The sequence below is a fragment of the Onthophagus taurus genome, chromosome 8, assembly GCF_036711975.1.
Source record: "Onthophagus taurus isolate NC chromosome 8, IU_Otau_3.0, whole genome shotgun sequence".
NCBI classification, from domain to species: domain Eukaryota; kingdom Metazoa; phylum Arthropoda; class Insecta; order Coleoptera; family Scarabaeidae; genus Onthophagus; species Onthophagus taurus.
Window position 1 is genome coordinate 14,971,336 of NC_091973.1, and position 24,211 is coordinate 14,995,546.

At 35.8% G+C, this 24,211-nt stretch overlaps 2 protein-coding genes and 1 long non-coding RNA gene across 4 annotated transcripts; 1 reads left to right on the forward strand and 2 right to left on the reverse strand.

Annotated features, from left to right (window-relative positions):
* Nucleotides 1-4,069: 4,069 nt before the first annotated feature.
* Nucleotides 4,070-5,212, forward strand: LOC111419346 (uncharacterized). Of its 2 annotated transcripts, none has more exons than XR_011641355.1 (3): nucleotides 4,070-4,377; nucleotides 4,984-5,041; nucleotides 5,090-5,212. It is a non-coding gene; the product is annotated as an uncharacterized lncRNA (long non-coding RNA). The 2 variants fall into 2 exon arrangements; XR_011641354.1 differs by having other exon boundaries at nucleotides 4,071-4,377; nucleotides 5,098-5,212.
* An 11,862-nt stretch (nucleotides 5,213-17,074) lies between these two features.
* LOC111419513 (uncharacterized) lies at nucleotides 17,075-21,011 on the reverse strand. Its single transcript, XM_071198890.1, has 2 exons — nucleotides 20,791-21,011; nucleotides 17,075-20,540 (listed from the first exon to the last, which is right to left on the reverse strand). The coding sequence occupies exons 1-2, from the start codon at nucleotides 21,009-21,011 to the stop codon at nucleotides 17,075-17,077; spliced, it is 3,687 nt and encodes a 1,228-aa protein (XP_071054991.1).
* Nucleotides 21,012-21,634: 623 nt separating this feature from the next.
* On the reverse strand, nucleotides 21,635-22,129 carry LOC139431250 (uncharacterized). Its single transcript, XM_071198891.1, has one exon. The coding sequence runs from the start codon at nucleotides 22,127-22,129 to the stop codon at nucleotides 21,635-21,637; it is 495 nt and encodes a 164-aa protein (XP_071054992.1).
* Nucleotides 22,130-24,211: the final 2,082 nt, after the last annotated feature.

The following is a 24,211-nucleotide window of genomic DNA, read 5'->3' on the forward strand; positions in this document are numbered from 1 at the left end:
TTTTCTTCACCACCGACGGAGAGAATTGTCACCAAAACCAAAGAGACCGAGTTTTCAAAACCCGTCCGAATTTATACTCGACTCGAATTTCCAAAAAAAAATGTACCTTATCGCGCAACTCCCAAAAGTAAAAGTCAAAATAAATACTGTAGGTATTAACCATCTGTCTTTCATTTAAAAACTAAATCCCTTATTAACAAACAAAAAAAAAAAACCTCCCTCCCAAAAAAAATTAATAAGATTATTAATAGATATTTTGCAAACAAAATTTTAAAGAAATAAGGAATGACGACATCTAATGGGTAAAAGGAAAGGTAAGGACAAAGGATTCTCGAATTCTGCTGCTGAAACAAAAAAATATATAAAACAAATTTTGCTACCTGTCTATTGAGAAGAAACACTAAGAACAGAAAAAAATAAAAACGTAACACACCCCTCTTTCCCGCCAAAAGAAATTTTTCTCCAAAAATTTCTTATACCCAAAGCCAATATTACCACAAAGGTTCCGAAAAGAAAAGAAAGAAGAGTTGTACGAAGGAAAGACAGAAAATAAGTAAAAAAAAGAACACATAAAAAAAAAGAATTCAAATGGATTAATTCATCAATATCATTCCGGTTACAGGGCTTAAGGTGCGTTATGTGCCAATGTCCAACTAAAGGATTCCCGCACAAATTCTCAAGCTCATAAATATCGTCCGCGAGTTTTTTCCGTACTCTAAATGGTCCTATACGTTTATATGCTTTTCGTAACGGAAAGCAAATCGGGTACTTGCTGAAAACATCTAATATGACTAGAATGTAAGAAAAGCCTTTATTACTACTCGGTAAGGGTCCTATAATATCAACGCTTATCATTTGCCACGGACGTTTGGCATTTATATGACTCCGGAGTTGACCTGCAGGTGCTTTCTGCTCGGGCTTTGTGCGTTGACACGTATCACACGAACGAATGTAGCGAATTACATCGGTTCTAAATTTCGGCCAGTAATACCGTTGAGATATCCTCGAAATTGTCTTTGCCACGCCTAAGTGTCCACCCGTTTCCGGTAAATCGTGATATCTTTTTAACAATTCGATTCTCTGAGCTTTTGGTACTACTAATTTCCACGTGTCATTACGATTTTCAAGCGCGTTATGTTGAGTACGTATGGACTTAAATAATTTCTCGTTTTAAACGCGATACAACGGATACTTTTCCGGCCGTGATTTTACCGAACGCAACATTTTAATATACCAAGGTTCTAATTTAATCTCGTGTCCAATTTCATCAACCAACGCGGGTACCGCCCTAGACAAAGCATCGGGTACAACATGCTCTTTCCCTTTCCTATGCTTAATGGAAAAATTGAATTGCTGGAGTCTTATTGCCCAACGGGCCAATCTCCCTGAAGGGGACTTCAAATTATTCAACCATACCAGCGAATAGTGATCCGTGATAACGGTGAAATGTCCACCTTCAATATATGGCCTTAATTTCTCGATCGCCCATAATACGGCAAGACATTCCTTCTCTGTTGTAGAAAATTTTCGCTCTTGCGTAGTTAACGATCTCCTCAGATAACAAATAACGACCTCATTATCCCCATCATCCAGTTGTGTTAAAACCGCCCCGATTCCGAAATCAGAAGCATCAGTTTGAATGGTGAACTCCTTGCTAAAGTCGGGTCTAGTCAAAATCGGTGCTGATATTAACCTTTCTTTAATTGTACCCCAGGCCCTATCACATTTATCGTCCCAATTAAAACCTTTGCTATTCTTTTTCAGCAATGACGTCAGAGGTGATATGATAGTCGAAAAATTCGGCACAAAACGCCTATTCCACGAAGCCATTCCTACCAATCTACGCACGTCTGAACGTGCCCGTACCCGTCTAACGGGTACGCATCCGCTCTGGTAACTTTATTTAGTTGTCTAAAATCTACGCAAAAGCGATGTCCCCCATCACGTTTGGGTACTAATAAAATTGGAGACGCCCATGGACTATCAGATTTTTCTACGATGCCCATCAATAGCATTTCGTCTAGTTCTCGATCGATCACGGTCTGCATTGCTGGCGATATAGGGTAATACCTCTGTTTAATAGGCAAAACATCGGGATTTACCTTGATATGATGTTCTACTAAATGTGTGTGACCTAATTTATGTTCCGAATTCGCCTCAAAAACCCGATCCAGAAATAACGATAATTTATTTTGATCACTAATACTAAGCTTAACCTGAGCCTGAATCGCGTCAACCGATATTTTCGGAGGGTCACATGAAAAGGTCCACTCGCCGCGTCTCAAGTCAGGCACTACTCCCATTTTACGCCAAAAATCCACTCCCAATATCAAAGTATGCCGTACTTCTGGTACTAATAGTATTTCTACGATTTTACTCCGACCTTCGACCGTGATTGGAACACTCACAGCGCCCTCAACTAGACAACTCTCATTATTTGCAACCGTGCATCGTGTATCCATTTTCTTAACTGGCAATTTTAATTTTCTCAACATTCGAATACCGATTTCACCCGCGATAGTTCTACTGGCTCCCGAATCTAACAAACCCGCGATTTTTATTCCCAGGATATCAGCTAATAAATATGGACGTTCGTCCCCGTTAGTACAAGCAAAAATAAAATCTAAGATAACTCCGATCGGCTTTCCTGAGGATTGAGATCGACACCGACCTATCGTCGTCTCACTACCCCGTTTCCCGAACACTTAACACAATTTCGAGTTATTACCCCGGGTTCCCCACAACGAAAACAATGTAACTTTCGCGGCGCTTTGCAATCTTTTGCCCTATGTCCGGTTTTTCGACAATTCCAGCAAATCGATGAATTTAATCGTGTCTCGTTTCTGTTTGATTCAGTAGCCGACTCTACCGCGTCTACTTGTACATAAGCTAAGTCCAGTTCAAGCGTTTTGGTAGCACGGGCAGGAGGCGCATAGCTATCAACGGAGAGTTTGGTAGCTTCTAACTTCCGTCCAAGTTGCAATAATTGATCCACCGAAGCCACGTCTACCAATGATAATTGCCGTTGAAATGCAGGTGTTAAATTCTTTAGCATTATTTTAATTCGCGTACTTTCCGGAATTCGGGTATTTAATCGCGAGAATAGATTTTGCATCACGGATACATAGATTCCGATCGATTCTGTAGGGCCCTGTGTTCGATGTCTAATTTCATCAAATAATCTATCATCGTAGTCAATAGGTTGAAATTCTAGTTTTAAACCCTCTAGTAATTGGTCCCACGACGCGTAACCATCACGATTCGCACGATACCAAATAAGTGCTCGATCGCGAAATAAATCCACAGCCGAAACAAAAAGAACCGACTTTGAAACGCCCCTTGCAAATCTTAACTCGTTTACCCGCTCCAAAAAAGCATTTAACGAAGAACGACCGTCACCAGCAAAAGAAATTCCCCACTTAGCAACAGAAATCAATTTTGAAGGTCCAGCAACCACGCCATTAGCATCACCCTCGTCCGAAGAAGTATCACTAGATACTGTTGAACTTGAGTCCTCATTCAAATTAACCGTACTAATATTTACAGCGGCCCGAGTAGGTGTAGAAGCAGCTCTAGCTTTCAATTCTAATCGCGATGATAATGTGACAATTTCAGAAATAAATTCCGTTTTCAATTGTATCTCATTCGCGTCTTTAGGTAAGGTTCGATTAGCACGCCCCAGCAAATAATTTAACCAAGTATTAAGCCTTTTAAATTCGGAAGATGTCGCGATTCCCGTAAAATCGTCTATTTTAGCCTTTACCTTCGTTAGATCGTCTCGTATTGCTTTCGAGTCCTGTGCGAATGTGAACGGATACTCTGGCAATGTAAAGCTCGCGTTTTTCTCTAACCGAATAAATTTTCGCAATGAATGACGCATTTCATCATGCGCCAACTGTTCAGTAACGCCCCTAACTCTAAGCTCATATCTCAACGCGTCCGCGGTTAATCGTCCTACATCTAAATTACTCTCCATTGTCTACAAACAAAAAAAAAATAGCTTTTCTCTATCCTTAAAAATGACTATATTTTTTTTGTATGGCCCCACGTTGGGCGCCAATTTGTTACGCCTTAAAAAAAAGGTAAACCAAAACGCACCCGAAATGAAAATTATGACAATTTTTGAAATTGTTACCCGATCGACACACAACCCGCAAAACAATTTACGTTATCGTTAAACCTAACCAGTTTGTTGCGAACTCCCCGGCAAACTCGTTTGGAGAAGGGAAGGTTCGATTTATTTAAGGCGCCACACAATCCGTTAATTTGCAACGGGCACTGATTGTGAAGTGATGTTGGAAACAAGAGTTCATACAATAACGAAAATTTAACAACACAAAGATATAGAGAGAAAATAAAGAAACTCAATAGATGCAGGTAAGCAAAATGATATATATATATATTGCAAAAAAAAAATCAAATAAAATAAAATAAATTATATAGGTTAAATCAAATCAAAATAAATATCAACCTAACGAAAAATAAATATCAAAAAAAAAAGAAACTAAGAAGATTTAATTGGATAACCAAAAAAAAAAAAAAATTAAACACCTGATTGACCGCGACACCGATTGTCTACCTCAAGTACTTGTTTCAGAAATCGATTAAAATTAAAAAAAAAATTGAATTTCAAAATAATAACAAAAAAGAATATACCAATTAAACTCTTTTACAAAAGTAAAAAAATAAATTATAATCAATTGATTCGCAAATTCAAAACAAAACAAAATTATATATCCTAAATTTAGTTTGTATGTTATTCTTTTTTTTTTTTTTAACTAAAAAAATAGGATCCTAAATTATACTAGGTAAGTATTATTATAATGTACAAAAAAAAAATTGAATTATCAAACTTAATAATTGAAAGTAAACAGTAAACAGTAAACAGACAATAAAGTAGAATAAAAAAAAATTCAAAGTTTAAAACGAATTGTTGATCTGACCTTAAGTTGTCTTCTTTTTTTTTTTTTTATATTGTCATAGTCAACTTCGAAAAGGTATGAGTTGGATGATCTTCAGCAGCTTCCTTCGAGATGGTATGGTAAGGAGTGGATATCCAGTGGTATTAAAGTTATTAAAATGTGCTCAGAATTTTAGGACCAAGAATTTCATTAACAAAAATGTTTCCCCCAAAAGAAAGACCTACGGATCGTAATTACCGATTAAAAAAAAAAAATTCCCTAAGGGAATGGATGAAACGAATGAACGGATGTAAGTGTGAACGGTTGATTTTCCTTTTTTTTTTTCTTTTTAATGAAAAGGGTAAATCTAATCAATGAAATTATGCTAATCAATAAATAATAAGAATGTTGTGATATGGATGGGAAAAGTTATGATTAACCGAAATAAGCAATTCTTACCTCAGTTGGTAGAGGTCTACGCCCAAAATTTATGGAATATGGTGAAAAATATTAAATCCGGTTAAAATATCCGGGTCGGGTTATAGAAAAGACTTAACCGCGACTTTTCAACGGGAGTGATATTTCCGATGACTTCGGATTAGCCTCAAAACGCCAAAATTTAATCGCAAATTTTCCAAAATGTTTATCTACGCTCATTTACACTCGTCGTTGCTTTTCTTCACCACCGACGGAGAGAATTGTCACCAAAACCAAAGAGACCGAGTTTTCAAAACCCGTCCGAATTTATACTCGACTCGAATTTCCAAAAAAAAATGTACCTTATCGCGCAACTCCCAAAAGTAAAAGTCAAAATAAATACTGTAGGTATTAACCATCTGTCTTTCATTTAAAAACTAAATCCCTTATTAACAAACAAAAAAAAAACCTCCCTCCCAAAAAAAATTAATAAGATTATTAATAGATATTTTGCAAACAAAATTTTAAAGAAATAAGGAATAACGACATCTAATGGGTAAAAGGAAAGGTAAGGACAAAGGATTCTCGAATTCTGCTGCTGAAACAAAAAAATATATAAAACAAATTTTGCTACCTGTCTATTGAGAAGAAACACTAAGAACAGAAAAACATAAAAACGTAACAGAATAAATTGATTATCGGGAGAAAAATTTGGATACTGTAAAACTGGTGGTTTTATTAATACTTGTTTTAAATTATCAAACGACTTCTGACAGTTTTTATCCCATTCAAAACTTACTGATTTTCGCGATAATTTATTTAAAGGAATAACAATTTCAGCAAAATTTTGAATAAATTTACGATAATAATTAGCAAAAGCTACGAACCGTTTAGTTTCATCGGCTGACTTAGGTACGGGATAATTTTGAATTGCAGTAATATTGTTTGGATCGGGATAAATACCATCTGCCGAAATAAGATGTCCTAAATATAATATTTCTTTTTTTAAAAATTGATACTTTCCTGGATTGAGCTTCAAATTCACTTTTCGAAGTCTATCAAGAACCTTGATTAAATTTTGATTGTGATTTTGTAAATTGTTTCCGAAAACAATCAAATCATCGAGATAAACGAAACAAGACTTAAAATTCAATCCAGACATAGCAATAGTCATGGCTCTTGAGAAGGAACTTGGACTGGTTTTCAGCCCCATAGGCAGTCTGGTCATCTGAAATTGACCTTTACTAGTTGTAAAAGCAGTGTATTTTCTACTTGAAGGTTCTAATTCGATCTGATAGTACCCCTGTGAGAGATCCAAATGGAAAAGTAAAATGCACCAGCTAACGAATCTAATATATCGGTAATATTTTGTAAGGGAAACCTATCATCTTCTATGTTTTTATTTAAGAGTCTGTAGTCCACAACTACCCTCCATTTTTTATTACCGTTAGCATCAGGTTTTTTCGGGACTATTAATAAAGGAGAGGACCAACTAGATTTTGTTTCTTCGATGATTTTATCAGTTAACATTTTGCTAATCTGTTTGTCGATTTCTTGTTTTTGACTATGTGGTAAGCGATATGGGTGTACATAAACAGGTTGTGCATTTTCCTTTAATTTTATACTTTCTTTTACAACGTTTGTTACAGTAACATGATCATTTTCTAATAAAAATATGTCAGCATACTTCGCGCAAATTTTTTGGATTGAATCTTTTTCTTCCTTATTTAAATTTTTTGTGTTAATTAAATCTAATAAATTATCAACTCTTTCTAAAGAAATCTGGTGATGATCAAAACTAAATAAATCATAACTTGATAAATTTGATGTGTTAGGTTGGAAGTTTCTAATTTTAACAACAGTATCATTGGTATTTAAAAACCGAACTGGAATCATGTGTGATTTTGGGTTAGCTATAGCACCAGCTATAAAAACTCCTTCGCAAATTTCAATAGAATGAATCACACACTCATCGGGGTCATCTACCCAACAGTACTTAACTATCTCGCATCGGGGAGGAATTGTAGTACAATTATAATAATCTGATTCTAAAGGTATAGTAATTGTACCAAAAGAAAGTAAAAATTTTTGAAAATTAATATTTGCTGAATGTTTTACGAGAAAGTCTGTTCCAATAATTCCATCCATTCGACATCCAAATCCTTTAAAACTAAAAATTCGTGATTTATTTCGTAATCAAATGCAGGGTTTAAAGAAAGATTAACCGACCCAATTGATTTTGTAGAGCCAGCTATTCCGTTAATAACTATTTGTTTATTTGTATTAATGTGTTCATTTGACTGTAAAACTTTTGAAAAAATTATGCATACTGAAGCCCCCGTGTCTATAAGAAAAAATAAATCATTTGCCCTATATCGCATACGCGCATAGTTCATACCATTCATGTTTAAAATTACCTCGTCATTTTTCGTTTTATTCACGAAAAAACCTTTCATCCGATGAAGAATTATTTTCTTCCGATGTCATGTTTTCCGCATAATAAGCACTTTGATTTTGTTGCGAATGTCCGCGGTTAGTGCCCCGACCTCGATAAGGCCGACGCTGTGCTTGCATTTGTCCACGGTTGGACTGAGAAAACGAATAATTATTGTTTCGATAATTAAAATTACCTGAATGTGCAAAATTTTGATTTTGAAATGGTTTATAATTTTGAAAATTTTGAAAACCTCTGTTTCCCCTGTTGGCATTGCCAGCAAAACCTCGCTTACAATTTCTATTAAAACCCCTGTTTCCTCTATTATAACCTCCCCGCTTATCATAATGAAACACGTTAGATGAAGATGGTTTATTTCGTTCTTCATCTTTCGCGGCGCTTATTGCATCTCTCAATGTTGAGCAATTTCTGGCTTTAACTATCATTCTAATGTCATGGTTTTTAATTCCATTGCAAAAAGAATTAACAGCAATTTTTTCATTGACCACTTTCAAAGATTGCAATAATGTTGCATCATTTCCTGCCTGAGCCCAAGTAAGGTTACTCAGGAGTTGTTCAATTTCTTGACCAAAATCATCTATAGATTTATCGAATTGATGCGCTTGATGAAGTTGGTTAGATAAAACTACCGCAGACTTTTGTGTAACAAAATTAGCTCTTAGATCGCTAGTTAGGTCTCCTACCGATGTATAAGTACTATTTAATCGAGTTTTTGCATTCTCAGAGAGACGAGTTTTTAATATGAAATTTATTAACCGTGGTTGGTCTTCAACTTTTACCATATCTGAATATAACTTAATACAATCAATCAACTTTTTCGTGGTATCCTCATTTCCGTCCATCGACGGTAGTAAAGTACCAGCTACTTTTAAATCAAAAGCTTCACCCATTGTTTCTTGAATATTTAATCTTCTAATGAGGATACCATAAATTTCCTTAATTACGCTTTCTATCTCTTTATTATAGATACTAATTTCATTCGCTACATCTACGTTTTTTAAGCTTTCTTTATTATCCCGAATTAATTGTTTTAATCTAATTGTAAAATCGTTTAATATTTCTAATTTCTTGTTGTTAAACACTAAATTTTTTCTCGCATCTTGATTATCTTTTATTCTATTAGTTCTAAATACCTTAGTTTCATTTAATAGTTTCTTGAAAACCTCGACGATTTCCTTGTAGGTCGGAAAATCAACCGAACTTTACACATCACGCCCGCACATTACTGGTCTTCACGAATATTTAAAGCGATTAGGTCGCGGCTCCTGATTATTTCTCTTCGCATCTTCTTCTGCATTCTCTTCTCACATCGACGCCACTAGAAATATCCAATGATAACCACAATGAAGAGTATTACCACAATTTCCGTAACATATTTTACACTAAATTGGACATCCGAAGTAGTACCGCCACTGTTACCAGCTTGGCTAATTATAACCTCTTTTTCCTCTTTTGATTGATTATAACCCATTTTTGACTATGCGATAATTTTCGGTAATCTTCAAAACTGATGTTGATTCGTACAACTCATTTTTTTTTTTTTTCAATTTTCTTTATTCGTTGTATCCTGGCAGGATCGCCATGTAATGTCCTTTTTTTATGGAGGGCTTGGATGATGAAATGAAACCCAATCTTCCCTTTACTAATTTGTACTTTATTTCTATTACTAATTCTTATACCTAGTCGATGCCGACTGTCGCTTTTCAACGTCGACTCGATTACTTACATATTTGCTGAGGTGTATATTTTACCTGAGTTCAATACACCTCAGCTTTTGCCTACAATGCAATCTACCTTCACATTGCCTCATTATATTTCTCGCACTCCAATAACATATGCTCCACCGTTTCTATCTGGCCACAAGTACATCTTACTGTATTTATTAAGCCTAACTTATTCAATGTTTGTCTTACAGGCCCGTGACCAGTCAGTACAAACCCACTATTTAATCCTACCTGGAACCAGCTCGGAAGGCCATCCATTACTCGGGATCTAAAAAGGTAAGTCACCCTCCCCTTATCGCTTTCATCCCACCTCTTTTGCCATACCCTAATAGCTCTTTTATTTATTTCTTTCTTTACCTTTTTCCTACTTTTATCATTTGTTACTCTCATATCCCTAATCCCAAGTACTTCACGTATCACCCCCTTACTGCCCCAGTACGTTATATACCGCGTAGCTATTACAATATCTACGGGCATAAACCCATTTAATACCTGCAAGGCATCGTTTGAAACTGTTCTGCATAACGGTGACATTGACAACAGCATGTATCTTTGAATTGATATTAACATTCTTCTAACTACACAATTTGCGATTTTCCCTCCCCACACCTGTACCCCGTAGAATAGAATTCCCAGAAATAATCCGTCGTATATTGTCCCTAACGCTTTTCTGCCCAGACCAAACTGGACCCTCAGAATTCTACGCATCTGATTTATTATTACTCCCAACTTTTCTTTCAGGTATTTTAGGTGCGGTAAGTATGTCATCTTTGCGTCCATGATTATTCCCAAATATTTAACTTGACTTTTATTGACTGCCGTCACTCCATCTATCTTTACGATAGGCTTTCTTTGCATGCTTCCCTTTAGTAGTATGGTATTTGTTTTTCTTGGCGCTATGTTCATTTTCTTATGTGTAACACATTCATGAATTAATGTCATAATCTGTTTTGCTTTATTTTCCAGATCTCTTCGATTTTCCCCTTCAACCAAGACCATCAAGTCATCGGCGAATGCCACAGACGTTCAACCCGGAACCACAATCTCCAGGACCCCGTCAAATACGAGATTCCAGAAGTGCGGCCCCAGGATCGACCCCTGCGGACATCCTTTTGTCATGGTTTTACTCTCTATGCCCACATTGGACTCAACGTACACAACTCGCTCTGAAAGGTAAGAACAAACTATGTTATATATATCCCAACTTACCCCAATTCTGCGCAAAATATCTAGGATTGCTTCCCACCACAAATTATCGAAGGCACCTTGTATATCAACCAACATACCCAGCACATACTTCGCTTTTGTATTTACAACAAAATTTTGAACGTGCAGCAAAGCGTCTATCGTACTTTTATTTCTCTTAAATCCGTACTGGATTTCATTTACGCGACCAGACTCCAGATATTTGTCTTTAATCCTTCCCCAAATCAACTTTTCAAACACTTTACCCAATACAGGTAGCAACGAAATCAAGCGGTATGACTTTGGATCAGATTTGTCTCTGCCTTTGTCTTTCAGTAACATAACTGCTTTAGCCTGTTTCCAGGAAGCTTGAAACGTTTTATTTTTCTTACAGCAATTGAAAAGTTCCATCAACGCCCCAGGTTGCGTTGCCCACAATCGTTTCACATGCTCCGCCCTAATCTGATTATTACCCGGAGCTTTTCTATTCTTTAATTCTTTTATAGCCAATGCCACTTCCAGCCTGGAGAACGGCGGGTCTTCAACCTTGTTTTCATACGCTGGTCTCACATCTACCCCCGGAGTCGTATCCGGTACAAGTTTATTTAGGACCTCTCTTACAGTATCACCCAAGTCCATAGTTTCCCCATTTTGACACTCTATTGAATTGAATACTTCCCCTATCCTAATTTTATCTATTACAATCTTATAATAGATTCCCCACGGGTCTTTCTGGGATTGCAATGCCCGTATCTTCGTGCATTGACGACCTCCTTCCTAATTCTTAACTTTTGCTCTCAGTTTTCCTAGCCCTGGATTCCACCATTTCACCTTGTTGTTTTGTAACTTAATAACAGGTGTAACCTTATTAATTATATCGCCAAGTTCTTTGCAGAACCTTTCTACTCCCACATTTATGTCCTCATTTAACATTTCACGTACCACAATAGGCTGAAAGCTAAAACATACTAAATCGTCAAACTTACCCCAATTAGTTTTATTAATGTCTTTTATAGTTTTTGTTTCAGGTTCCCGAACCAGCCCACCAACGCCGAAGCAGACCGTCCGGTGGTCCGAGGACGTGTCCTCCACCACTTTCCAGTCCACGACGACGCCAGCACCTCTACCATTCGCCATCGTCAGATCAATCTGCGATTCACCATTAGGACCAGAAAAGGTAGATATGTTACCCATTTCGTTTAATACATAAATGGTTTTTTCCAGGAGGAATTCCTCAAGTTTAGCCCCTCTTTCATCAGTGAAGCGATCGTACCACATAGTGGATCTTGCATTAACATCTGCGCCCAATATTAGTGGACCATCAGCACACTTTTGAAAAATATCTTCCAGAACAGGTAAGTATACATCAATTTGGTCCCCTTATTGACAATATAGTGATCCTACGTACAATTTTTCATTCCCATATTGAACATTTATTACCACCCAGTTTTTATGCATTAATGAACTTATGGCAGTAATTACCAACGCCGGGTTAATCACCGCGATCGCTGCCCCAATCTCATTACCACCTTCTCCATAGACCAGTCGACATTTCGCTCCCAGACCTCTAATTGAATTTTTGAACACATATGGTTCTTGAATAAGGACTATATGTATTGATTCCTCGACAACCAGTTTTGCCAACTCAGCCATAACAGTTTTTGATCTAGCACAATTTACTTGTTTAAACTTTAACCTTAGCATAGACTGTTTTTGCTCTTTGTGCTTCTAACGCACGTTTGTATTCAATACAATCTTTTGAATATACTGAGTGGTCGCTTTGTCTTTTCTTAGATTTACAATTTATACATATCTGGCCCGCCACGGGTACCTTACATTCCGCGATCTTATGGCCCTCATTTCCACATCTACTGCATAAGCTCTTTCCCTTACAGGTCTTGGCCGTGTGTCCAAACATGAGGCATTTGTAACACCTTAAAATAGATATGTACTCCCTAGTTCTACACGAGCACCCATTTAGGAATACTCGTCCCTCTTTCTCAATTAACGAAAAAATGTTTCCATTTGTTTCTAAAATAACATTCACTCTATCTTCTTTCGATTTTTGGCTCCGCCACCTAACGCTTACATTATCATCAAAAACTGATTGAATAATACCTTTCTTTTTTAGGTTTCTTGAATATATCTCGCTCAGTAATTGTTCGTTTTTATACTCATTCGGGACATCATAAATTATCAGTGACGGCCCAAACGTTTTGGGCATTTCTGTAACCAATCCCATATTTTCTTTTTTGATATAATCCTTAACTGCAGATGCACCTTCGTCATCTTGCATTTCTAAGGCTATTGTGCCCGCACGAGTTTTTCTCATGCTTTTGACCTTGACCCAATCTAAATCGTTAAGGATCTTTGTTTTTACTTTTTCTTGGACGAGCTCAGCACTCAAAATCGGACAATTAACAAAAAAGTTATATTTATGGGTATGATTGTTTATAACGTTTTTACTCGTTTAATTACCGTTATCATTAGAATTTCGCGCCGCCATTACTTTGATATGATCTACAGGACGAGCCCTTTTCAAAATGGTATCACACATTAAAATCCGACAATTAACAAAAAAGTTATTTTTATGGATATGATTATTTATAAAGTTTTTACGTGTCTAATTACTGTTATTGTTAGAATTTTGCGCCGCCATTACTATGACGTGATCTATAGGACGAGCCCTTTCCAAAAAGGTAGCACACATTAAAATCGGACCATTAGCAAAAAAGTTATACTTATAGATATGATTTTGCTTTTCAAAAAACCGCCTGGCGTACGTGGCACGTCTGGAAACAGGTTCGTGCTTTCTTACACTTTTCTAATTACTGATATGACTTAGCGACGACCAAAATTCACTTTTATGTAGAAGACGGTATACGCATTCTGATTTGGTAATCATACCTGACATTATGTTAATTAGTTTTCAATTTTTGGGACTCTAAAGTTAGAGAATTTTTTATATATTTTACTGTTTTTCGCGGAATTTAAGGTGTTCCCGCCCAAAATCTGCGCCGCCAAAACTATGTAAGGCTCTACTCTACGAGATCTTTCCAATGAGCTATTTATCATTAAAATCGATACACAAACAAAAAAGTTTTTTTTATGGATGGAATTTATGGGTAACTTCACACGGGTCCGAACATCGCCCAACTGCTGGAATTGTTTTGTGTTAAGGTGCGCATAAATTAATACCGATTAATTGGTTTTAACGTGAAACACGTGGTCGGGAAAACGTTTGTGAATATAAGTGCCGTAAACAGTGGCCGGTTTTGTTAAAAATATTTTTGTGATTTTCCGTATAAGTAAGGGTATCTTTTGATTTGTGTTATAAATTTTTCCGTTAATTATTGTTGATTAATTGTTAATTACTCCGCCGTTCCTTACCCGATTTTATCCGTTTAAAGGCAATAATTATGTAATTTTGTGTCCCGCATCCGATAGCGCCATCAGAATTTTGCTATTTTTGTTAATTAGCGCCGCTCATTGTAAATTAGTCGTTGATAACTTGTACTGATACGATCCCCCACGCGGAAAAATCCAGTTTTCGCCCCAAAATGGTATAAATAGAAGGCCAAAATTCTGATTTTTTAACAGTTCTTCATCAGTTCTACGACAGTTTCAACAGTCCGTAACAGCCGTGATTAGTTCCGAAGACACCCGCTAATTTTTCTTAGAAATACCCGTATTTCAATTTTACCGTAAGTCCGATTTATTTTGAAAGACTTTGATTTTATTTTTGTTAACTTTCATTAATTTTTGTACATTTTGTCCCAACCTTAATACTCTTGGAAGGTTCTTCCAGTATTCCGTTCCTTTACACCTTAGGAAGGTTTCCAGGTGTATCCTATACCTCCGCCTCATTTTTTTTGTTTGTTTAATTTAAACTCATTTATTATAAAGTCAAAGTCTTGTCAATTTATTCCCTCCGACCGTTGTCAAAAATTAATAAACTGCCCTCCTATTTGTTTATTTTATTATTAATAAAGTTTATGATTATTTGTTTTCCGAATTTTTCTTGTTTTCGGTTTAATACCAATTAAAAATTCAATTCCATTCTTCATCCTGAAAGTACTCGTTTAGATCGTAGTAAGGGTTTTCTTCCAAATATCGTTTTAATTTTATCTTTAACCGAGATGTTGTTATTGATTTTAATTCATTCGAAAGATGATTATATATTCTGGCCGATTGATACATAACATTTTTTTGAATTCGAGTGAAAGTAGTATAGAAACGCCGATTCTAGACCGGAAATTACACCTCCGCACCTCCGTGACGTCATCAATCCAATGTAAAAGGATAGGGAAGGGTACCAACCTACGGCTGAGGTGAAAAAAAAAATAGGTTGCTATTGGAAAAGTAACTAGATCTGGTGACTTTTTTAAAAAGTAACGCGCCACCTAGTGGCTGGTAGTGGAACTAAACCATTACCAACAAGGTAGACTGTTACCTTTTTTAAAAAAGTAACGCGCCACCTAGTGGTTGGTAGTGGAAATAAACCACTACCAACCAGGTAGACTGTTACTTTTTTTAAAAAATCACCAGGTCTAGTTACCAACCTATTTTTTCCCCCAAGCCTTTGGTTGACACCCCTCCCTATCCTTTTACATTGGGCGGATGACGTCACGGAGGTGCGGAGGTGCGACAACTTCCTGTCTAGAATCGGCGTTTCTGAAAGATGGCGCCGCGTTGAACGCATAAAGGCGCGCCTCACAACTCTTGAATGCGCGTGCGCAGGAGCTTGGGAATATTCCGGAAAATAATAATAACACAATTTAAGACAATTTAATTTTTCCCCCCAATCAACCCAATAAAAGTATTAATAAACATTTTAATTACATAATAAATAGTAAAAAAATAATAAAAACCTTAATGTTATGGTACTTTTTTTACAAATTCAATTATATGAGCGGGCTTCGGTTTACCAACATCCTTTATTATTATTATGCACGATACATTGATCTTGTAACCTTCTTGATCGATAATACCCTTAGCGAGCCGGGTAACTAAAAACGTTGAGAAGCAAGCCCCCCCCGCTTCTAACTCCACCACAACGGAAGGTGACGACCATGCGCAGCTCGACGAAGACGTTTTCCATGAACAATAAATAGGGTAAATCCAACTCAACTTCGAATAAATTTTTTCTTTGGTTTAAGCTCACAAAGACCGAAAAAAAGGAAAACACAGAGACGACTACGAGACATTGCGCGCGGTTTACGTTTGACACGTTCGGTTTCTAAAGTAAAACTGATTATGAGTTACGCGATACAATGCTTTCCTCGCCGGGGCGGAAGTGTCAACTTACGACAGTCGGCGCGGCGCATCACCAAGTAAAATGCAATGCACCTCGCCGGCGGAAGTGTCAAATTACAATCGGCGCGGCGCGGCTGCAATAAAGCTGAGCAATGGAATAATTGACCTAAATGAAATGCTATACATATATATAATTAATATTAAGAAAGTAAAAAAATAATACAAATTATAAAATTGTTTTAATGCATTTTCATTAACAAAAATTATGTACGTGAAAAAAAAATACATTTAAATAAAAGAAGGAAAAGGTTTAAACAATACAATTTAATTTTCCCAATTAACCCAATTTAAATATATTGAAACATTTTAAAATACAATCTTGAAAGTTTATACACAATTAAATATATACAAAATTTAACAATCGGTAAAATTAACAAATATAGTATTTGCATTACGATACACATGCCAATAGTTATAATTGTAATAACAATCGTTAATATATTCAAAATCATTAACAGTAATATGGTCGTCAATAATTAATTTAGCTGATTCATTATCAGGAAAGTATCCATTAACTTTTAGGAAGTCTTTAAATTTTCGATGATCTTCAAAGTCTTCATCACTACCAACATACAGATTATCACCCTTGCGATAAACCCTCCATATGTTATTTTCAAATTCACAAAACTGTACAAATTGTGAATCATTTATTTTATCACCATCGATGTCTTGTAGACATACGAGTACCAAATCGAGCTGGGTAATTTCTTCTGGGAAACCGGTATTTAAACACTGCTTCAGTTTAAGCCGAAAGTCAATCCAAGACATTATGACAACGATGTGAACACTTCGATTTTTAAAAGGTAACTGAGACACATATGATTTAAATTTACAATTAAACATAATTTTTAAAAGTCAACTAATTAACAGCAGAATTTAACTTACAACTAAAATGGATTTACATCAAAAATTTAAATAATAAAAAGGATTTCGATGGAGTAATGTTAACAAATACCTTAGTGGCCGAATTGAACTTACAACATAAAGGGAACAGAAAATTACATTCAAACTCGATTCGCAATTCGACCATCGAAATCCTTTTTTTTACAATTATATAATCAAAAAATATAAACTATTTATGATAATGGAGTGTTGATACGATAGTGACCCCACGCTAATGTACTCACCCCATCATCATTAATATAACGTTTCGAATCACGTGATGAAAGAGCCAATTTATTTTGTAGCATGGTATATATGCTATGCTTTTGACTTCTGAACAAGTATTGTTTCATGTAAATATCTCTTTTTGACGTTAAACATTCCAAATAATGTTCAAAGGTAATTTTGCGTTTAACCACAGCCTTCTTTACACCTTTAGCCTTTTTAGTGATACGGCCGGAACAGACCCTATTAGCGTACAATTTAGAACGTAAACCAATAAATTCTGACATGATTCTACCGGAATTTTCATCTTTCATCAACCCCAATACCGCTTTATTTTGTAGTGGGATGCTAAACTCATTATCCGGAAGATAATTTGACGTATCGAAGCGTTCTAAATTATCTTTAACGAATGCATACACATCATCTGTGGTAATGGACACAGTGAAGCTGTCGGTATCCATGTAGCACAATTGAATTTCAGAGCCAAATTTAGGTTTCAAAAAATCATAATAAAATTGGTACATGAGTAATTTAGAAATTTCCAAAACTGCAAACCCTACATATAAGGGTTTATCGTAAACCACATGCAGATGTTCCATTTGAATAGCCGAAAATGTTTCCGTAAAAATTTTTATATTCTTAAAATTTAATTTAGCAATTAGACTACGTGCCCCTAATTTTGGTCTACCCGTTCTCTTACGTATATCTTCCCAACTTGTCACCAACCTCACATCGACCCTTTTATCAACATTTTCCATAGTTTTACCGAAAACCGCATTGTTCATTAATTTAAAAAAGTCCTTTTCAAAACTATTTTTGGCAGTTTGGCGTAAATGTGTGCTAACGTCGATGTAAGGTTTAAGCCAAGCTGATTGTTTAAAAGATAAAATACGATTTTTTCTAACTATAAGACCGTGAGCGACGGCATGCTTTAAATTTCTATAATGAATTACATAATTTTTCTTATTAAATAAGTTTGGAATAAGCCTTTTATCGCTCACGCTTTTAGAGTTTGGCGGGCATATATTTTCGGCTAGAAATGGTAGGTCGTTATGCAAATCGTGCAATTCGCGCGGATATTCAATATCAACGTCCAATATATACCCGTAATCTGAGGTATCGGACACGTTTCTAAATTCGAAACTTCCAATTTGGGTCGCATCCAACCAAACAAACTCATTAACGGGCATATATTGAGACATTGCCCATCCATAGAGGTTATTTGCATCCCAAAACATTAAATAATTTGAAGGTAAATCGGTATTGAAAGTGCCATCGGTCATATATTTATTATTTCCCTTAGCGTGACGATGGCTGCAAAACGAGATGCCCCCACGAATTCCCTTTTTAACAAAATGTACCTGATCTATATCTGTTAAAAGTTCGAGTTTGATCTGCGTAAACTTAAGCATAGCATCCCAAGATAAACCTGGCGCTGTATAATAATGGGCAGGGTCTAACCCATAAGTACTAAAACAAACCTCTCGAAACTTTTCAAAGATGTCTGCAAGTAAAAGTACATCGGTCTTTAGATATAGATCAGAATACTCACGTAAATTTTGACACCCGAATGTACGCCAAACGGTTTGCGCATGATTGTATTCATCTTCACTTATACCATCGAAGCTCAGCTTATTCATAAAAGCATCTTTAGAGGGTAATGATGTTTCACCCAATCTATCAATAGAATCAATATACTGATAAGGAAAAATACCCTTCCTTGTTAACAATTTAAACTGTTCGTGACGTATGAAACATTTTTTAACGTGGATAAAGTCATCCTCCACAAGATTGCTGGCGAGCGAATCGAGAGAGGATGCCATGAACCTAAATGAATCTACAAAGCGCATTTTCATGTAGACGTTTTCAAAATCATCTTTGTGCTGTTTTTTAACGCGATCAACTAAAACGTTTTTATTAAAGCTAATGTATTTTTCCTTGTTGGGTAAAACATCGATACCACCCTCCGAATCGATATCAGCTAATTCTTTTACGAATAAGTGTGAATCATACCCGCTAAAATTGTGAAGAAATATCGGAATGAAATTAGGGAGTTTGAAATTAAGGTTACACGTTGAATGTGCGGCACCTCTAAATCTGCCGGTAATATGGCAATGGTCGTGAACCTTATTCTGATTAAAACCATCAAACGGTGACTTACAAATATGGCATAACGAAGCCGAATTAAATTTCAATTCCTCTTCAGCGGTTAGCGGTAGCATTGGTTTAATACATTTTAAATATTCGTTGTAAATAAATTTAACGTCCTCGATTAATTTTGAAACAAAAACTTTACCACAATCGAGGCCCGTACACGTTTCGAATTTATAATATTTAACATCGGATGTTGAAACGATATAATAAGCAAAGCTATACGGCATGTGTATATCTACCGCTTCGGTGAAAGATGTTGAAGTACTAGGCTCGCAAAACTCTACCGGCTTTAAAATCGATTCAAAATCCGCATATATAACAAAGGGAACGTTTTGAGTATTTTTATAATTATTAAATTGTAAAATATTTTCAGGTGTATACGAACCTAGAAAGTTTGGCTTTGAGCGCACATTTTTCGATGGCAAAATGGTTTTAATATGATTACAATCATGCAGTTGATGATCGTTTAACAACTTTTGTGTGGAAAAGCGTGTTAAATAACCATCGCAAAGGTGTACAGAATGGCCGTGGTTGTATACTTGTTTAGAAATCAAACGTGATAGATTTACAATTAAAACGTAACGCTCGTGTCCATTTTCATATAAATAAAGTAAATTTATATGGGTATCTCGTCGATTTTTTGTAAAATAAATTGGTCCTTCCACCACGTATTCTTTGGATGATTTAACTAGTTCATAAATATTTACACTTAAATTATTTAATTGTTCAATTTTAGGGATATCTTTTAAATGAACAGGAAAGTTTATATCCTTTAATTTTAATATTGTTGAAAAGTGTGGGTACGATGATGTTAAATTTCGACGACGTTCAGCCGGCCGCAGATAAGATACCAGACACCAAGCTAAGCAAGCGTTGTCATCGTAATTTTTGATGTTAACGCACGCTTTCTTAGTAGCGATTGATTCTGGAAGCGGGATGTACGACGAGCCGGGTATTGGTTGGAATTTGTTTATGTTTAGAAGAAGGTATGAAATAGAAAAGAAGGCCCAACCGGATCCCCTCTCCTGAAACTCTTCAGCTTGATGGTTAATACTTGCCACCATCTCATCATAAGTTTCATTAAAATTGGCGAATTGTATAATTACTTCGAATTTGGTATTAAAATTCTTTTCGGACGCGGTAACGGTCTCATCTCCATTTTCATTAATTGTTGTTTTAATAAAAATGGATAAAAGCTCGAGTTGCACCTTCACCGAGCCTTCATCGAGTTCAGGTTCATGTAAGGTGTGATAATATTTCCGACAGTATTTCGGGTACGCGCTAGATATGTGGAGATATCATCATCATCATCATGACCTCCAGATATTTTATAAGACGCAACTCGATCTTTGTAACAAGTTGCAATCTTCTCAACACCTTTCTCAACCTCTATTGTATGATTCATCCTGAGATGTGACTCTAAAGCCATATGATTCATGAAAGAAATTCCGCACAAATCGCATACCTTTTATCTATTATCACCCGATAGCGGTCGAGGAAGATGTTTAGAAGGTTGCAAAATTGACCTTACCGCCGGCGCCGATGATGAGGTGGTACATCGATGGTGGGTTTCGCTTTCGAACAATTTGCCATTGCAGGAGGTGGCGCTTGACGCTGAGGACCAACTTCTAAACCATTATCACCCAACAGCGGTTGAGGAAGACGTTTAGAAGGTTGCAAAATTGACCTCACCGCCGATGATGTAGATGGTGGTACATCGATGGTGGGTTTCGCTTTCAAATAATTTGCCATTGCTGAAGGTGGCATTTGACGCTGAGGACCAACTTCTAAACCATGCACTAATCTTTTATGTCTTTAAAAATTGTCGAATCTCGAAAAAGATTTATCGCATAAAGAACACTCGTTCCTAGCGTTATTAGTATGCGAATGTCGCGTGTGCCGATCGAGACTCCTTTTGGCGCTGAATGACTTTTGACGCTTATCACACGCGAACATCTTCAAAGAGATTTGAAATTGAGAGTGTCAAATATAAACTTTAACGAGAGCAACCGCTTATTAAAACTGCTGATGTTGCGAGTACCACAGATGAATGTGAAGTAAAACGTTTCTAGAAATAATAGGTATTTATATTACATAAAAATGCAAACTAAGCAGTTTTTATTAAATCACCGAGGTTCAGTAAAGTTCAATGCACCACGTCAGTGGAAGTGTTAAATTACATTGTGGTTACAATAATGCTGAGCAATAGAATTATTGGTGTAAATGAAATACGGATAAATAGAAATTTAAAACGCTAATTAATTATAAGGATGTAATAAATTAAAAGTTTTAAATAAATAATAGGATTTATTAATATTTAAGTTGACAATAATCCAAAGTAAATATACGTTTTACTTAGAAAAAAACATTTAAACCTAAACGATATTGTCTTTCGGTATCCAACTGTTATGGGATGAATCGAATCCTAACCACTTAACGAACACTTGATTTTTTCTTCTCTTTAACACTTTTTCAACAAGATACACATCAGGTTGTTTGGATCTTTGAAGTTCGAATTCATAAAAAGCTTCTTTAATAGGTTGTCCATTCATATCTTCTAATAAATAAGAAATTGGATTCGTAATTTGTGTTTTAATTATTTTAAGTAACTCAGTGGTCCAGTTGGGTAAATATCCCTTATCGAAGACATGCTTATGCTTGCTAATGCGAACTACATCTCCAACATTAAAGTTTCCCTTACCGGCAATTTTAATATGATTGTACACCGTATTGAGAAGTTTATTTTCTACAGATTTCGAATTTATTTGAGATGGTTTCATTTTCGTGGTTGAATGCTTTGAATTGTTATATTGAGTTGTAATAGCCTCCAATAAGTGTAACCATTTATGATTTCCGTAAAGACTAAACATTTTATACAACTTTTGTTTTATGGTTCTAATTACGCGTTCAGCTATTGCAGCCTTCATTACGCTATACGTTGAATAATGATTAATTTTAAATTCCATCATCAACTTTTTGAAGTGTGTATTGTAAAATTCCTTTCCCTGATCTGTTTGTAGATTTTTAGGTGCACGACCTTCAGAGAGAATTGAACGTAACGCGTGTATTACATCCGTTGAAGATTTATTTTTTAACGGACGCATTCAGAGATACTTTGAAAAACAATCGATAACCACTAAGATGTATTTATGTCCAACATTGATTTTACCAAATTCAATCATTTCAATAAGATCAGCTTGCCATAAATCATCGATCCCCTTCAGTATAGTTCTTCGTCTAGGAAATAAACGTCTAGCGGGACGATCAAGTTCTTCAACTATAGTTTGTTTCGCTTTCGATACCTGCATTATTACGCTCATGGATTAGGTCTAACTTTTTTTCTCCAATATATCTAGTCGTGAATTTATAGTGCTTTCCATATCAAGTAGACGATCTGCAACACCCTGTATCCCATTTCGAAGATTTGTTGTGAATATATCAAATGCATTTAAATTAGTGTTGAATGATTTTGTTAGAGTTGTAATTTGCTGACCATTTAATAGGATTTCCGCGTTAATTTTTTTAATGTCGCGTAAGAGTGTAGAGTTTTTAATATCAATTTTTGTTGACACCTGATGTATACGTTTACTATGATCTCCAATAATTCTTTGAACGTCCGCTATTATGACCTTAATTTCGTTTAAGATTGTAGCTTTCAATGTTTCACATATTTCGTCTACATAAATTTTTATCGCACAATCATTTTCATCCGTCGGTTGTTGAACGTTAGATAGTTTACGCCCCTGGATATCATAATCTCCATCTACGGTTAAAGGGAATCCAATATGGCGTTGAGATGTAGTTAAATTCTCATCATTCAATACTTTATTCCGCGCAGAACGTAATGTACGACCAAACTTAGCAATGCTCACACCACTCACGCTTGATCCACCGTTCATTGGTACGCATAAATTATTATTATTATTATTATTATGATATAACGCCGCTCTCCTTCAGTTCTTCTATAATGGATGTGATTTCATTAATATGGGAATTGTTTCCTGCCGCATGTGAACCGTACAACAATTTCAATCGATCTACCAATTCGTTAACATCATCCCAATATTTATCCTCAATGATTTTCGAGTTCACTTCAAGATGTCGTCCGGGTATTAATCCACCCCCCGACTTATTAAATGTAAATAAAGGTTTAATAATTTTAGTATACTTGTACGATTTATTTCCAACTATAGGACCCGTAAAATTTCGCTTATGCGCACCCGTATACGCTAGAACAGATTTGTAACGTTGTAGATCCTCTTCGGTATAGTTCGTAGGTCGTTTTAACTGTATAAGTTCATATAACCCCGTAGAGGCTTGTATGCGTTTTTCGCCTCCGAGAACAATATGAGAAGGTTTAAACTGGACAGTCTTCGATCCAATCATCCAATCGTTTTCATCAGGATCATAACGTATACCCATTCTCTCATCAATTTCTCCTCTTTTACCAAACGTATAATATAAATCACGAATTTGATTCGGTAGATTTTCTATAGGTAAATCCTCCGCCTTCAATTTTTGTTTTGCATCCGGCGGCGTTTTAAATTCATCATCACTTTCAGGAAAAGTTAATTTTTTCCTAAATGCAGGAGTTTTAAAATCGGTTTCATCAAATGTCGTTTTAACGTCAACACCGACATCATCGGTAGGGGGTAGTGTCGATGGTAATGTACAGAAGAAGAAGAAGAAGGTTTCACTTCACTTAATTTATAAGTTATATCTTTTAATGAATCGCTTAAAGGCTGATGTAGTTTAGCGATAAGACGGTCATCGTTTTCTCGACCGAGTTTAAGCGCTAAATATTTTTTCTTAATAGTATTTGTTATGTTAATTATAGCTTTATCTCTCTCACGTATGGAACGCTTAGTCATTTCATCGTTATGTGACATGCTTACTCTCACAAATACCAGATAAGAATGCAATAATTTAGTCCGGGTAAATAAATTTATCCA